At 38.7% G+C, this 13714-nt stretch overlaps 1 protein-coding gene across 1 annotated transcript; it reads right to left on the bottom strand.

The window, feature by feature from the left end:
* Positions 1 to 751: 751 nt before the first annotated feature.
* LOC127765926 (sex determination protein tasselseed-2-like) lies at positions 752 to 1979 on the bottom strand. Its single transcript, XM_052290903.1, has 2 exons — positions 1776 to 1979; positions 752 to 1672 (listed from the first exon to the last, which is right to left on the bottom strand). Exons 1-2 carry the CDS (start codon positions 1925 to 1927, stop codon positions 823 to 825), a joined length of 1002 nt encoding a protein of 333 aa, XP_052146863.1. The 5' UTR covers positions 1928 to 1979; the 3' UTR covers positions 752 to 822.
* Positions 1980 to 13714: the final 11735 nt, after the last annotated feature.

Below are 13714 nucleotides of genomic sequence, written 5' to 3'. Positions count from 1 at the left end.
CCCTCGGCCCAAATGGAGGCTTTGAGCCAAGTAATAAGAAGTCACCGCCGCAAGTTGGAGCGATTCCTCAACGCTCGTGTGAAACGCGACGCCCTGACTGGTCGCCTCTCCCGCTCTATCTGCGACGACGACTCTGCATGCGCCCAACTGGCAAAAATCTCTCCCTCCAGATCAGCCCCCCCAATTCAGCAAGTCTTTCTTCAGATCAGTATCTGATCACTGAATTTTACTTCTCTTGCCTAATTCAGTACTGTACTCTCTTGGGTTGTTGGGCATTGCGTGTTGAGTATGTCCCTGGCTAGCTGTAAACCTGTAACGACGGGTGTGGCTTCAAATTTTAAGCCAAAAAAAATCACACCTTTTGTCCAAAGTTTCTATTCTGTCGACTGGCTTTTCAGTTTTGAACTCGGTGATGTGGAATCTGTTGTGCAAAATGTTTTTTCCCTGATATTGCTATCAACGAGACAACGAGTGGTGGACCACAAGTAACTCTCGGCTACTGTTCATAGAGTATGATTTTGTACTTGATCAATCGTACTTTCCAGGGTTTTATTTAACCTTCACTTTGGACCATGGCGATTATTCAAGCAAGTAGCAAAGCATCCATGGACAGTGACACGAAACAACCAATGAGATGACCAGGCAAGATGTTAATGCAACACGAAAGGGGGCCAATGCTCAGTTGCACAAGTCCAATTAACACATTGAATCAAGAGATTAACAAAATGGGATGAAGCTGAGTACACTTGCGTTGCGTCACATTAACAAATCCTTTTTAGTTGTGTTCTAAACTATCGCATTCATCTAGAGGGAGAAGAAGAGTCAAAGGCCAATTAGGTTTCTGGAGGTGGTGACGCCGCCGTCGACGACGAGGTTGTGGCCGGAAATGTATCTGGAGTCGTCGCTGGCGAGGAAGAGCGCCGCCTCGGCGATGTCCCTGGGTCTCAGCGTCGCGCCCTTGAGCGTGGCGAGGCCCCTGACCACCTCCTCCATCTTCTCCACCTCCTGGTCGCTGGGCACGGCGATGTCGAGGTCGATGTCGGCGTCGGCGTCGTCGGCGGTGGAGGCGTCGTGGCCCTGGCGCCAGGCGTTGATGAGCATCGGGGTGGCGACGCCGAAGGGGGAGATGCAGTTGACGCGGATGCCGTGGGCGCCGAGCTCGCAGGCGGCGTTCTTGGTGAGCCCCACGATGGCGTGCTTGGAGGCGGTGTAGGCGTGCGGGCCGAGGCCGCCGAGCACGCCGGCGACGCTGGCGACGGAGATGATGCTGCCGGCGCGGCGCTGGGTCATGGCGAGCGCCGCGTGCTTCATGCCGAGCGCGGCGCCCAGCGCGTTGACGCGGAGCACGCGGTCGAACTCCCCGGCGTCGAACGACAGGATGCTCTTGGCGGCGCGCGTCTGGCGGCCCAGCACCCCGGCGTTGTTGCACAGCACGTCCAGCCGCCCGTACCGCGCCACGGCGCGCTCGACGGCGCGCTCCACGTCCTCCTCCACCGACACGTCGCACCGCACGAACCCGACGTGCGGCCCCAGCGCCGCCGCCAGCGCCTCGCCCGCCGCGTCGTCGATGTCCGCGATCACCACCTTGGCCCCGTGCTTCACGAACAGCCTCACGATCGCCTCCCCGATCCCCCTCGCCCCGCCGGTGACAATGGCCACCTTCCCTTCCAGCCTGCACGCCAAAATTCCAACCACCATTAACAAACAGCTCCAAGAAAACGACGAGACGAACAACACAACAGCGCCATGAGTAATTTATAGTAGTAGTAGCCTACCTCTTGGGCATGGGAGTGGGGGCGCCATTGGGGGAGTCCCAGGCGTGGAGCGACGGCGCCATGGACGGCTGGTGCGCCTTGTCAGGGAGGAGGTCGAGTGCGGCGGCAGGCATGGCGAGATCCTGGGCGTAGGAGGCGAGGGTAGTGTGCATGTACGACCCTGTCCTAGCAAGTGATAGTGTGTGCGCCTCTGCAGGGGAGACCGGACACCGCCTTATATAGCCCGTTGGGGCGCGCAGCCGCGCACGGCTTCCCTCCCCCGTCGAAAGCGACACTGCGTTTTCTGACCACAATTCCGTCGACGTGTTTGGCTCAGCTGCCGCGCGGGTGCGCGCGCGTGAGCATTCGTGGAACGCGACTGTGCGAGGCAGCAGCGAGGCAGGGAGTTGTCTCGGCTTCGTGACGAGTAGACCGAGTGGCGCGGCACATGGTTGGAGCCGGTCGAGTTGACCGCCACGGGTGCGCGGTTTTTTGTTTCGGTCAGGATCCGGGACCTTCACGCTGAAAAAGAGTTCACTCTCTAGTAAGCCTATAAAATTCATGAAAAAATCATTTTAAAAAAGTCCAGTCAATTTAATTTCGAAACAATTGAAAAAACAACATGCACTACAAATGGGTCGTTTTTTTTTTTCTGCTGTTCCTTGGCATGCACATTTCGAAATGTTTTTTGCGTGGATATGGGTCGGTCGGAACGGGCATGCCTTAGACTGAACTTTAGGATTGAACCGGTGTGGTTGTGTGGAAGATTGAGGCAGAGCGGATCAAGATCTTTTTTGGAATTTTTGTTTGGGACGTGCAGCTGCAGGAGAGGTAGGCTTGGTCTACCTCACTGTAAGACTCGAGAGGCGTTGTTGGCGTTTCAACTTGGCTCCCACGATTTCCAGCGGTAGTGGTTGCCGACCGGAGGCGAGTTCCAACTCTTTCGACCTAAATATAGGCAGGTAGATTTGTTCCCAAGTGAGGGATTAATTAGTTGGAGTATTAATAGAATCCGGAGTGTGATTGCTGTAACACCATCCTAATTGCTTCACGGAACAAATCAGCTTCATGCTTTTTACCAAGTTGTCACCAAACAAGTACTACGTGCCTAGGTCGATCTGACCGTGCTTTTTTCCTTGCCCAATTGGATTTCGTGCTTAAGGTAGAGTTTGAATCAGCTACTTATTTTTTATGGACACGCTTGCAGAATTAATAAATAGAGCTTCAGAGACTTACTCTTCCATTCTAAAATAAGTTAATTTCTAGATTTTAAAGTTTATCACAAAACAAGTTTATTTCTATGTTCTTTTGGGTTCATAAATCAATAAATTTTATCCCTTCAATATTCCTTAACTACTCACGCACCAATATATTTTTCTATTAATGAGAAAGTAGTTAATTCTAGAAAGTAGTTAATTCTCGGTATTTCAACATAGTTTTCTTTTCCGCTTTTAAGTAGTTAATCATAGATATATAAAAGTTTTACTATTAAATTATTTCTTAGTCACTAATAAACCATTTTGGTATATAATTAGCTCTTGGCCAACCAATAGGACTGTGATTATTTTTAGAGAAAAAAATCTAAGAAATATCATTCACAAGTGCCCAATTCCAAGAAATACTATCGATAAGTGTGAGTTCCATGAAATGTCATTACCGTTTCCGTCCATCCGCGCTATTAAATATATTGTTTATCCTATAGCACTTAACGGATGGTTGCTAACAGAACTCTAATGGTGACGGTATTTTTGGGATAAAGTCGCTTGCACGATAGTATTTCATGGAACTCACACTTGTCAATGATATTTTTTGAAATTGGGCGCTTGTTAATAGTATTTCTTGGATTTTCTTTTATTTTTAAGATACGAGGAATTGATTTATTTTAGGATAGAGTTAAAGTACTCCCTAGAAGCTTTTAGAGTGAATCTTTTTTAATCTTTCTGTCAGGCAGTCTTGTCTATTAAAGTGTAAAAGTTTTATTCTAGATTTATTTGTCGTTGCTGTCATATCTAGTTGGGGGTATAGGAGTAAGTCGCAGGAAAAAAATGCATTCCCCTGAATATAACCGTGGACGACCACGTTTAATATATATGATTAATTTTGGATGGCTACCAGACTTCGTTGGTGTGGCTGCTTTTCACGCTGTCTTTTGTCCTGATTTTTGCCAAAGCTTTGTTATAGTATAAACTACTCCACTAATTAAGGATATGGTATTATAGCCTTTCGTTTTTGTTATGCTGCATCACCCTGCATCTCTCAAATATATAAACAACCAACCAATTAATCACATCACCTTTTCTGTCCCAAATTGAGTACAAATAATTGATCATACAGGTACCTCAATTAGCATTGGACGCTGTGCTTTTAAGACCTAACAGTGCCATCATACTGTATCTCTCAAGGGAAAAAAAAATAGTGCCATCACATCGGGCATAAGCATATGACCGTCAGACCGTGGGATTAGACACAGAGGCGATTCAGCTGCAAATGTGTGAAGATGATCGAGTGTTTATGAAGGTTGCATATGGTAGGCTTAAGACAACGGTCATACAACTCTTTGTAAACTATGGATGGAGATTCACAAATAGACTTGAATAAATATGATCTTCTTATTTTAGTTTGATCTTTTATTTTGTTAGGTGTGTTTAGTTCATTTGAACTACACGCAGTGTTTGGATGTTACTTTTGTAATAATTAGCTGTAGCTTTGATGAGCAAAGGCCGGGATGTTTTATTCCGTTATCTAAAAAAAGACACAGAGGCGATATTGAAATGTACCATTAATCTGTTTACTTTTCTTTGGTGCTGGTGCATGATATTTCAGTACTTTCGATCCGTTCTATAATATTTACGTTTTATTAATGTTATAATTAAACAATTAGAATTTTAACTATAGATACCTTTAAAATATTGTTTCTGAAGACACTATAATATGATATACAGATCAATCTTAAAACTACTTTATAAAATTAAATATTTACATATTTTTCTATATAATAAAATATATAGTAAAAATATGTTCTGAAAACCGTGTCATTATCTAAAACATCAATATCTACTATTATAAAAATTGAAGATGTTTTTGCCGGTATTTGGTACGTCATTCGTATTTGAGTCGGGTTTTAAGTTCGTTTGTTTTTGAAAATATAGATCCGTGTTTGAGTTATATTTTAAGCTTGTTACCTTTTGCAAGTATAAAAGGAGTTTTATGAGAAATATATTTAAAAAACTCGCATGCTAACTTCAGATGAAAGATGGACTCCTAATTGCAGCTCATGATTTTCTGAAAAATAAATATCCAAGTCAATTCCCACGATAAATTTTACCTTAGCTAAACTGTATAACAATAATAAAATTAAAATAGCATTTATCCGTTGCAACGCACGGGTATTTTTTCTAGTAATTATAAAACCAAAGAAAGTAGTTTAAACTTTATAAGTGGAGTCCACTAGTATATGTTTACTTTTCAAAGATAATATCCATATATGCATATTTTAACGTTGTGTGAACGCATGCATGGTGATAGAGTCAAGGGATGGCAGTGGGTCGGGTCGGGCACGGGTAGAGCAAAACCATGCCCGACCCGATGCCCAACATTGCCCGTCCAAACCCTACCCACTAGAGTTAGCGGGCAAAACTCCGTGCCCGTACCCATGCCCGGCGGGCGCGGGTATGTCTGACAGGTACCCAATGGATCTCGCATGAATAATAACTTGAAAGATATGTAATTTAACAAAGAGAAATAAAATCAATAATTTACCAAATTATCGGTTATCAATAATAATTTGAATCACATCACAACTTAGTATCAGTTAGCATCACAAATGAACCGAGAGAAATTGTATAAGAATTAAGAAATGAGTCAAAATTAGCTAATACATATGTATCAGGTCGGGCATGGATTACCCACGGGTAAAAAAATGAAACCTGCCTATTGCCCATAACGTCTTCGGGTCTCGGACGGGCGTGCCCATGGGTAAAAAATCATTCCCACGCCCGTGCTTATCGGGTCGGGTATCCACGGATACCCAGACCAATGGGTAAAATTGACATCCCTAATAGAGTCTCCAATAAAGGGAACACGCACGACCAGATTTCGCGAAGAAAATACTCCCTGTGTGAGGCTGAGCGTGTCTCCAGGCACACAACAAGTTTGGGGGTTTTTCTCAACTTATCTATTATATACTTAAAAATCCATTAAACTTCCTACAAACGCTCTCAAGCCGCCACGTGGGATTCCTACAAACGCTTCTAAGCTGCCACTTGGCATTCTAATACATTAGAAACATCTAACCCTTGATTTTTATTTAAATTTGTAGGTCCATTATTTTAGACCATTAGATTAGATTAAATTAAAAACAGAATTAATCCCTCCCTGACGTGTACGTGTATCTCGCACGTACGTACATACTTGATTCCTCTTTTTCCTCCCCATTCAAAACACTCTCAAAGCCGTCACGTGGGATACTTCCTACAAATGCTTCTATGCGCGTTCTAATACACTAGAAACATCTAACCCTTAATTTTTATTTAAATTTATAGGTCTATTATTTTATTATTTTAGACCATTAGATTAGATTAGATTAAAAACAGAATTAATCCATCCTGACGTGTACGTGTATCTCGCACGTACGTACATACTTGATTCCTCTTTTTCCTCCCTCCCCCCCCCCCCCCAATTCACCTCTTTTTTTTTTTACTAGATATACCGCCAAAACATATTTATTTTACCTCCAATTTTTACACTATTGATTTTTGATCATATGTTTTATCCTAAGCCGCCACGTGGCACTCATACAAACACTCATAAACTGCCACGTGCCACTTTCTAATCTAGCCGTCGATTTTCACTGAAATTGGTGGACCCGCTATTTTAGACCATTATATTAGATCTATTTAAAAAAGTCTCAGCTTCATAGAAATTATTTACTAAAAAAATAACGTACATGTTCTCTAAAAAAACCAAACAGACATCCTGACGTAGCAAGATAAAAAAGCCAAAAAAAACCATATGTACGCTGTAAGAACAATACGGTCTTTAAAATAGCATTTCCTATATTCTACATAAAATTTATTACTCCACAAATATGCACGGTTAAACTATATTAATATAAAAGTACCAAATCAGCTGTCTTTAAATGCTCATCTTTTAAATTATTTTTCAAAAATATATCTAACTTATAATCCTTTGTATTTTTTAATTAAAAAAATACTAATCACTTATAATAGTTATATGGAACTGCTAAATTCATTACGACACATGGTGCCGACATATAATAGACCATAAAACTTCCTACAAACGTTCATAAGCCGCCACGTGTCACTTTCTAATCTAACCGTGAATTTTCACTTAAATTGGTGGACCCGCTATTTTAAACCATTAGATTAGATCAGCTTCATCGAAATTATTTACCAGAATCAATAACGTACATGTTCTCCTAAAAAAACCAAACAGACATCCTTACGTCAAAAGATAAAAAAGCCAAAAAAAACCATATGTACGCTGTAAGAACAATATGGTCTTTAAAATAGGATTTCCCATATTATAAAATAAAATTTATTACTCCACAAATATGCACCGTTAAACTAGATTATTAATATAAAGTACCAAATCAGCTGTCTTTAAGTGCTCATCTTTTAAATTATTTTTCCAATATATATCTAACTTATAATCCTTTGTATTTTTTTAATTAAATAAAATACTAATCACTTATAATAGTTATATGGAACTGCTAAATTCATCACGACATATGGTGCCGACATATAATATGTAATGTCATAATTATTTTTCAAATAATTTAGCTAACATATAATAATTAATGTCATGATCATTTTTAAAATAATTTCACTTGGTGTCAAATTTGCTTGACAAATATATAACACTAATTCATATCTACATGAAGAAAAAGTGAAACAACATTGTGGTTTACAATTAGATTTGATTTAATTTTAATTTATGTGAGATTAAGATTATCTTTTCTTAAAAAAATTTAGAACTATTTGATTGGAATTTCCAGGCAGAGATCTTGCTATAATACGACCCCTTAATCCATCACGAGAATTATGGTCATATATAGTTTTTCTTTCGAAATTGGTTTGGTAACAAATGAACAATCATGTGCATTAAACTATTCATCATATATGTTTTATCGTTTAGAAATTATAATATATCGAACATAATTGATGATGTATGTCATACACCCCACTGAAGTGATTATAAGTGTACTCCAACAAATTAGTTACTTTAAATAATTTTGGGAAATATATTCTTAGTAAAGATGTCACATGTAACTATGAAGAATACATGATGAAAATAAACCGGACGCTAAACAATATATCTTAGTCAAAATATAAAGAATGATATGGTACTCGAAGATTGTCACGGTCATATGTTAGTATAGCTATATTTTTTTATTAACCTCGCTCATTTTGAAAGATAGTATTGTATCTACACAGTAAAAAATAAGCATTACCGATTAATACCATAAACAATTTTGTCTACACAAAACTTTTAAAAAAAATCATTGGAAAAATATTTTCATCACCTACATTCCCTCTTTTTTTTCCTTAAAGGGCACCAAGCATGCTATGCTAGCACAAGTATAGCAAGGGTCATATGTATGGTTGAGTTGAAGCCGCCCCAGCAGAGACCACTATTGACAATAGTGCTTTACTTTGTACTTACTGATGCTATTATCTATGAGGGTGCTGACAGTGAACTAGAAATTGAAATTATGCTTCATGCTGGTATTGCAGCGCATGACTATGTCGACTTAGAACCTATGTTTAAAGGTAGTGGAGAAATAAAGCCTCGACGGATATGGTTGGCTTCAGTCATTAAAGGGGACATTCATATCTGATTTTAACTGTCGTCAAAATTACAAAAAAAAAACCTTACAAATTATAAGAAAAAAACAAATGATCGTCGGTTTGCTTAAATTATTTATAAAAAATAAGAAAAATAAAGTCCCCAAACCTCGTCCTCCCCGGCACATGCACACAACACTGCCGGTCCCCTTCAACCTTGGCTCACGCTCTCCGCTCTCCATTCCTCCCCCTTCCTACTTTTTAGCTATCAAACCACACTATGAATAATACTGAAAAGACCATATTAAGATATACCTCGAATTTCCAATCTAATTGTTGCTATATTAAATAATTAAACCAACAATTCCTTATCCATAATGTCAATAGGGATTGAATTAAATCAATTAAAGAGAATCTAATAAATTTGTAAAAAAAATTGGAACGACAATTGTATGATCCATTGTCATAACCATGTTTAGTATTATGAGTTTCTCATATATTATTGCATATATAAGACATACTAAGGCAGCATGACGTAGAAGTACTTAGTTGGTTAAAAGAGTTATATATATGCTACTATCAGCTTTAAATTTAGGACTCACATTGACTAGGTATTGTTTTTAAAAGAACACTATAAATAACATATATAATAGGGAAACGAGGCGTACAATATATATGTCTCTTATGTATTTATTGACTCAAAGAAAATAACGAAGATCATTGATAATTGCTTATAGTAATAAATTAAATATTATATAGTTCAAACCTTATAAATATCTTGTAAAAAATTATCTAAGCAATATCGATGAAGAAAATTTATAAAGAAATAGTATTTTAATTTCAAGCGTAGCAGGTGTCATTCGATTGATATTCTACCTTACATGTTACTCAAGCATAATCTACTTTACATGCCCACGCGAATGCGTGGGCTACCTTTCTAGTTAAATTATTAAATGTCGTGGGCTCCTTTAACCTGTTGTTTGAATTTCTTTTTTATATTCCAATGTGCCCTTGGATACAATAAACCAATACTAGTTCAGTAGAATGTTGTCCTTCAATTATTGTTTTCAATGCAAGTTTTAGATACGAAAATGCCAGTCAAGTTTGTCGTAATAAATGATTTCATAATCATAAAATTGTAAAGATTTTCCCCTGGTTTATGCAACATAATTTTGTGATGGAAGCCGCAGTAGCGTATCTTTGTTGATTCTGAAAGGTAAACGGCAACTCTCTCTTTCTTTTGGTGACAAAAGATTGTATGAATGAAATCTCTGATCAGTTAAGCGGATAGTGTTTCTTCAAAAAAATAAAAGTTAAGCGGATAGTCTTCGTTGAAAAAAATTTAAAAAAAAAAAACATGAAACGAACGAACTAGTCAAGCCCATAGCAATCCGTAGTGTTAACTTCTCCGAAAGTCAATTATGAAAAGGCTACGCTCGTAGGAGCCACGAAGCCTCCTCCTCTTCTCCTGGATTTGCCTTTCTTTGGGTCCCCGAATGTCGACGACCTAAATAATTGACCAAACCATGGCTTCACCTAAACACTTTTGAACAAGCAAGCGATCGATCGATTTGGAATGGATTGTTCAGCCATCCATCTCTCTTGGTTTTGGTCCTAGTCGTTGTACTACAGCCGAAAGTAACGAGTAGTTCTCTTCCCTCTCCCTTGCGTATGCACTTACATATGTACTCTCTTTTACTTTCTTTTTAGGAGAAAAAAAAGGAAGATAAGGCATTTCGTCGTTGAATCTGTGCAGTCATCTCGGATTAAATTTGACGAAATACATCGTCAATACTATGTTTGGATATACACAAATTGTTGAGTAAATCTATAAGCCAAAGTTTTTCTTTAAATAAATCAAACAATAACATCCGGTCATGTTGATGCCAACGTTTGTACTCCGTACACAAATTGGCATTAACATTTAGTCATTATACTCGGTATATTTTTACACATTTGTACTAAGTGTAGTACAAATGTGTAAAAATGTGTCAAACATGCTAATGTTTTAGTGTACGGAGTATAATGACGTCATGTTGATGCCAATTTGTTATTTATTTTTTTAAAAAAATATATATATAACAACATTTTTCAACACAAACTCTTGTCTTTTTCCTTCCGCTCCCTCCGTCCTAGAAAAACAAGTACGAGATGTGACACATTCTAATACTACGAATTTAGATATACTTATGTACAGATTTATTGTACTAAGATGTGTCACATCCAGTTCTAGAATTTTTTTTTTTACGGAGGGAGTATATAGTAGTAGAGTTTTTTTTCCCCTTGCAGGCTGTGTGCGTGGTATTGTTCTCCATGGACAAAATATTTCAATTTTTAAAACGACTTGGCAGAGTGTGTTTTATTTCATAGTGTCCACATGGCAACTTCTGTGATACACTACAAAGCAGTACGTTGACTGTTTTCAGTCGACTTTCCGTCATCGATCGCAGCTGTATATTCGCTCGATCGGAATAAAAGGGGACTGGAATCGAGGTTAGTTAGGACCGGGGGTGTTGGCCGACGAATCTGCACTACTGATCTCCAATCTCCACTGACTTTTGTCTTAAACTAATCCTCTTCGTTCTCCTCTCACGGTCAGCATCAAGGCTAGCTAAGCTAAAAGCTACAGCCATGTTCTGAGGTTGCAACATGGCGATCAAGCTAGCTAGCTAGCTGCATCTAAGGAGATTATTACGACCGATATTAGCTAGCTAGGCAAGGCAAGGAGGAAAGCAATGCCGGCCGGTGGGTGGGAGCTCAAGGGTCAATGTCAGGAAATAATTGGTGCTCGAGATCGAGAGGACGAACAAAATCGACTAAACGGGGAGGTTTAACAGGAGATGAAGCAAGATCTCAGTAGGTGAAATTAGCTGTTTAAGCTATAGTAGCTAGCTAGCTAGGAACAGCGTGGGCGTGCCGCGTGCATATGCGTGCTGATCCGATGACCAAAGAACCAATAATCCGCGATGTGTGTGTGGTAGCCATGCATATGCATTGACATGTAAGAATGGTCAATAGTCATCTCTAATAGTCATCCATGTCTAACTGAAAAAAGGGCGGAGCTAAGAAACTGTGACGCCGAGCTGATGTGTTTTTGACTTTGTCTATCAGGGGTTGTTCACTTTGTTTCTAAAATTAACAATCTAAACATTGTCAAAATCTTCACTATCAAATCTCTCGTTCACGAAAACTTTATAAAAGTAACAAACTAAATACAACCTACACATCTCAACCTTGGTAAGGTTGATTTAGGCATCAAAGCATAAACAACCCCTTATTACATTCGTCCTAAGATATAAGCATTTTTTATTAAAAAAAATAGACTAGGACATTTCTAACTACGAATGTAGACAATCACTTGTTTATATTTTTTTTTCTATGCCCACACATATTAACAGGAATTTAGTGAGATTAGTAATAAATTTCTGATTTTTGCCTCTCGGAGCATGTATTAGGGAACACATTTCTAGGGTAGGGGCGGGTGTCGTGTTACGTGTGTATTTGTGTGTGTGCATATGATGTCTCCTATATAATGAAGTACTCTTTTTTTATATTTCGGAACGGTGGAAGTAAGATTTTTCTCAGTATGTTGATCAGATTTTATTTTTCAGATTAACTTACTGGTTTATATGTCGTTAATCGAGCTCACCCGATAATTAGTGGCAAGTGTTACGTTGTGATGTCAATTAGTAATTACCACCTTTTTCTATCTCAATGAGTCCTTTTAGGTTGTTGGGTTGATACTTGTGTTTTTTTTAATTGAAATTGAAAATGACTTGTCAGTTGTAACCCTCATAGCTGTGACTACACCAGCAATTATTCCACTCTTTTAAAAGTTGGTAGTTTTTCTTTATTATGTATGTTTTATAACCCAATGTCATGGCACATATACACACATTACGTGTCTGGATTGCTGGCTTAATGCGTAGTAGATGTTTTCTTTGATTTGTATATGACTTTTGGTTGCAACATTCCTGACAAAGGACTACACTAACAACTAAACCACGCTTTTAGGAAAAACAATTTCATCTTGTATTTTATTCCTTTGTGGACTAATAGACGACATGTCTACATTATTGTCATTTTTCTTTGAAAGTCAATATATAATTTGACACCTTTTCCGCCCAAAGAATAAATACTACTACAAAATTTTCTCATTTCGGTTGCGACCTGAATTAAATTCCCAATGGATACAGGCCGGAAGCTTCCTGATCTGCGATAATTAATCCTCATCACGACATCGTAGCCAGCCGTCTCTGTACAAATATTGATCAGCAATGTCGTGAGCAACTTACGACTAAAAAAGCGACCATTGCCTGCATCATTAGGAGCACGATTGCGCAACATATCTAAAACCTGCCATATCATATTAACACTTAACGTGAGTCACGACGGAATTAACAAGTCCGTCTTTTGGAGGATCTGTATCGTCCAGGATTTTATTCCCCCGCTCTTTCATATGGCAACTGCAATCCAATCTAAACACTTATTTGTGTACATCGGCACATATAATTTGCTAGCTCCAAAAGACAGGCCCATTACTTAATTTGCACATCATAATTAAGGCGCAATTAAGTATAGACGATTTGAATAATCAAAAGATGACTGAACCGTACTACCCTGTTCGCCAAATCACCAGTCTCCCTTCAGATTACTGAATAAACGCTGTGCATGCATCAGTCTAATTACTAACTTAGCTTGGCTAAGTTAATTTGGACTAGAGCATTAAAGCCCGGCGATTCGATTCGGGTCAGTCAATATATTCTATCCTGTTTTCCATTCACGCTGCAGAATATATATTTTTTTCTTGTGATCTTCCATAAGAGAAAAGAAAAAAAAGGAGATCAGCATTGCGAGTTTTTGAACTTTGAACGAACGGGCAAGCAATGCATATATAATACCAGAATTTTGGACCTGTTAACTTTAATGCTATTTTTAACCATATCATTTTTTAGCAAAATTGCTAAAAAAATATCTGCGTTTAATTTGTTACTGAATTTAGTCAATACATAAAAAAAATCCTGCTAAATTTTTGATAAAATAATAATATTATCAAAAATTTTAGCATTACTAAAACTTGATAAGATTTATTTTAGCTATAATCTGATATGGACGATGGATCGATCCAGTCCCGGGGCCGCGGGGCATCATCCA

This window comes from Oryza glaberrima, chromosome 3, assembly GCF_000147395.1.
Source record: "Oryza glaberrima chromosome 3, OglaRS2, whole genome shotgun sequence".
Taxonomy (NCBI): Eukaryota; Viridiplantae; Streptophyta; class Magnoliopsida; order Poales; family Poaceae; genus Oryza; species Oryza glaberrima.
Note: the sequence above shows the minus strand (reverse complement) of the source record. Positions and strands in the feature narration are given on the sequence as shown.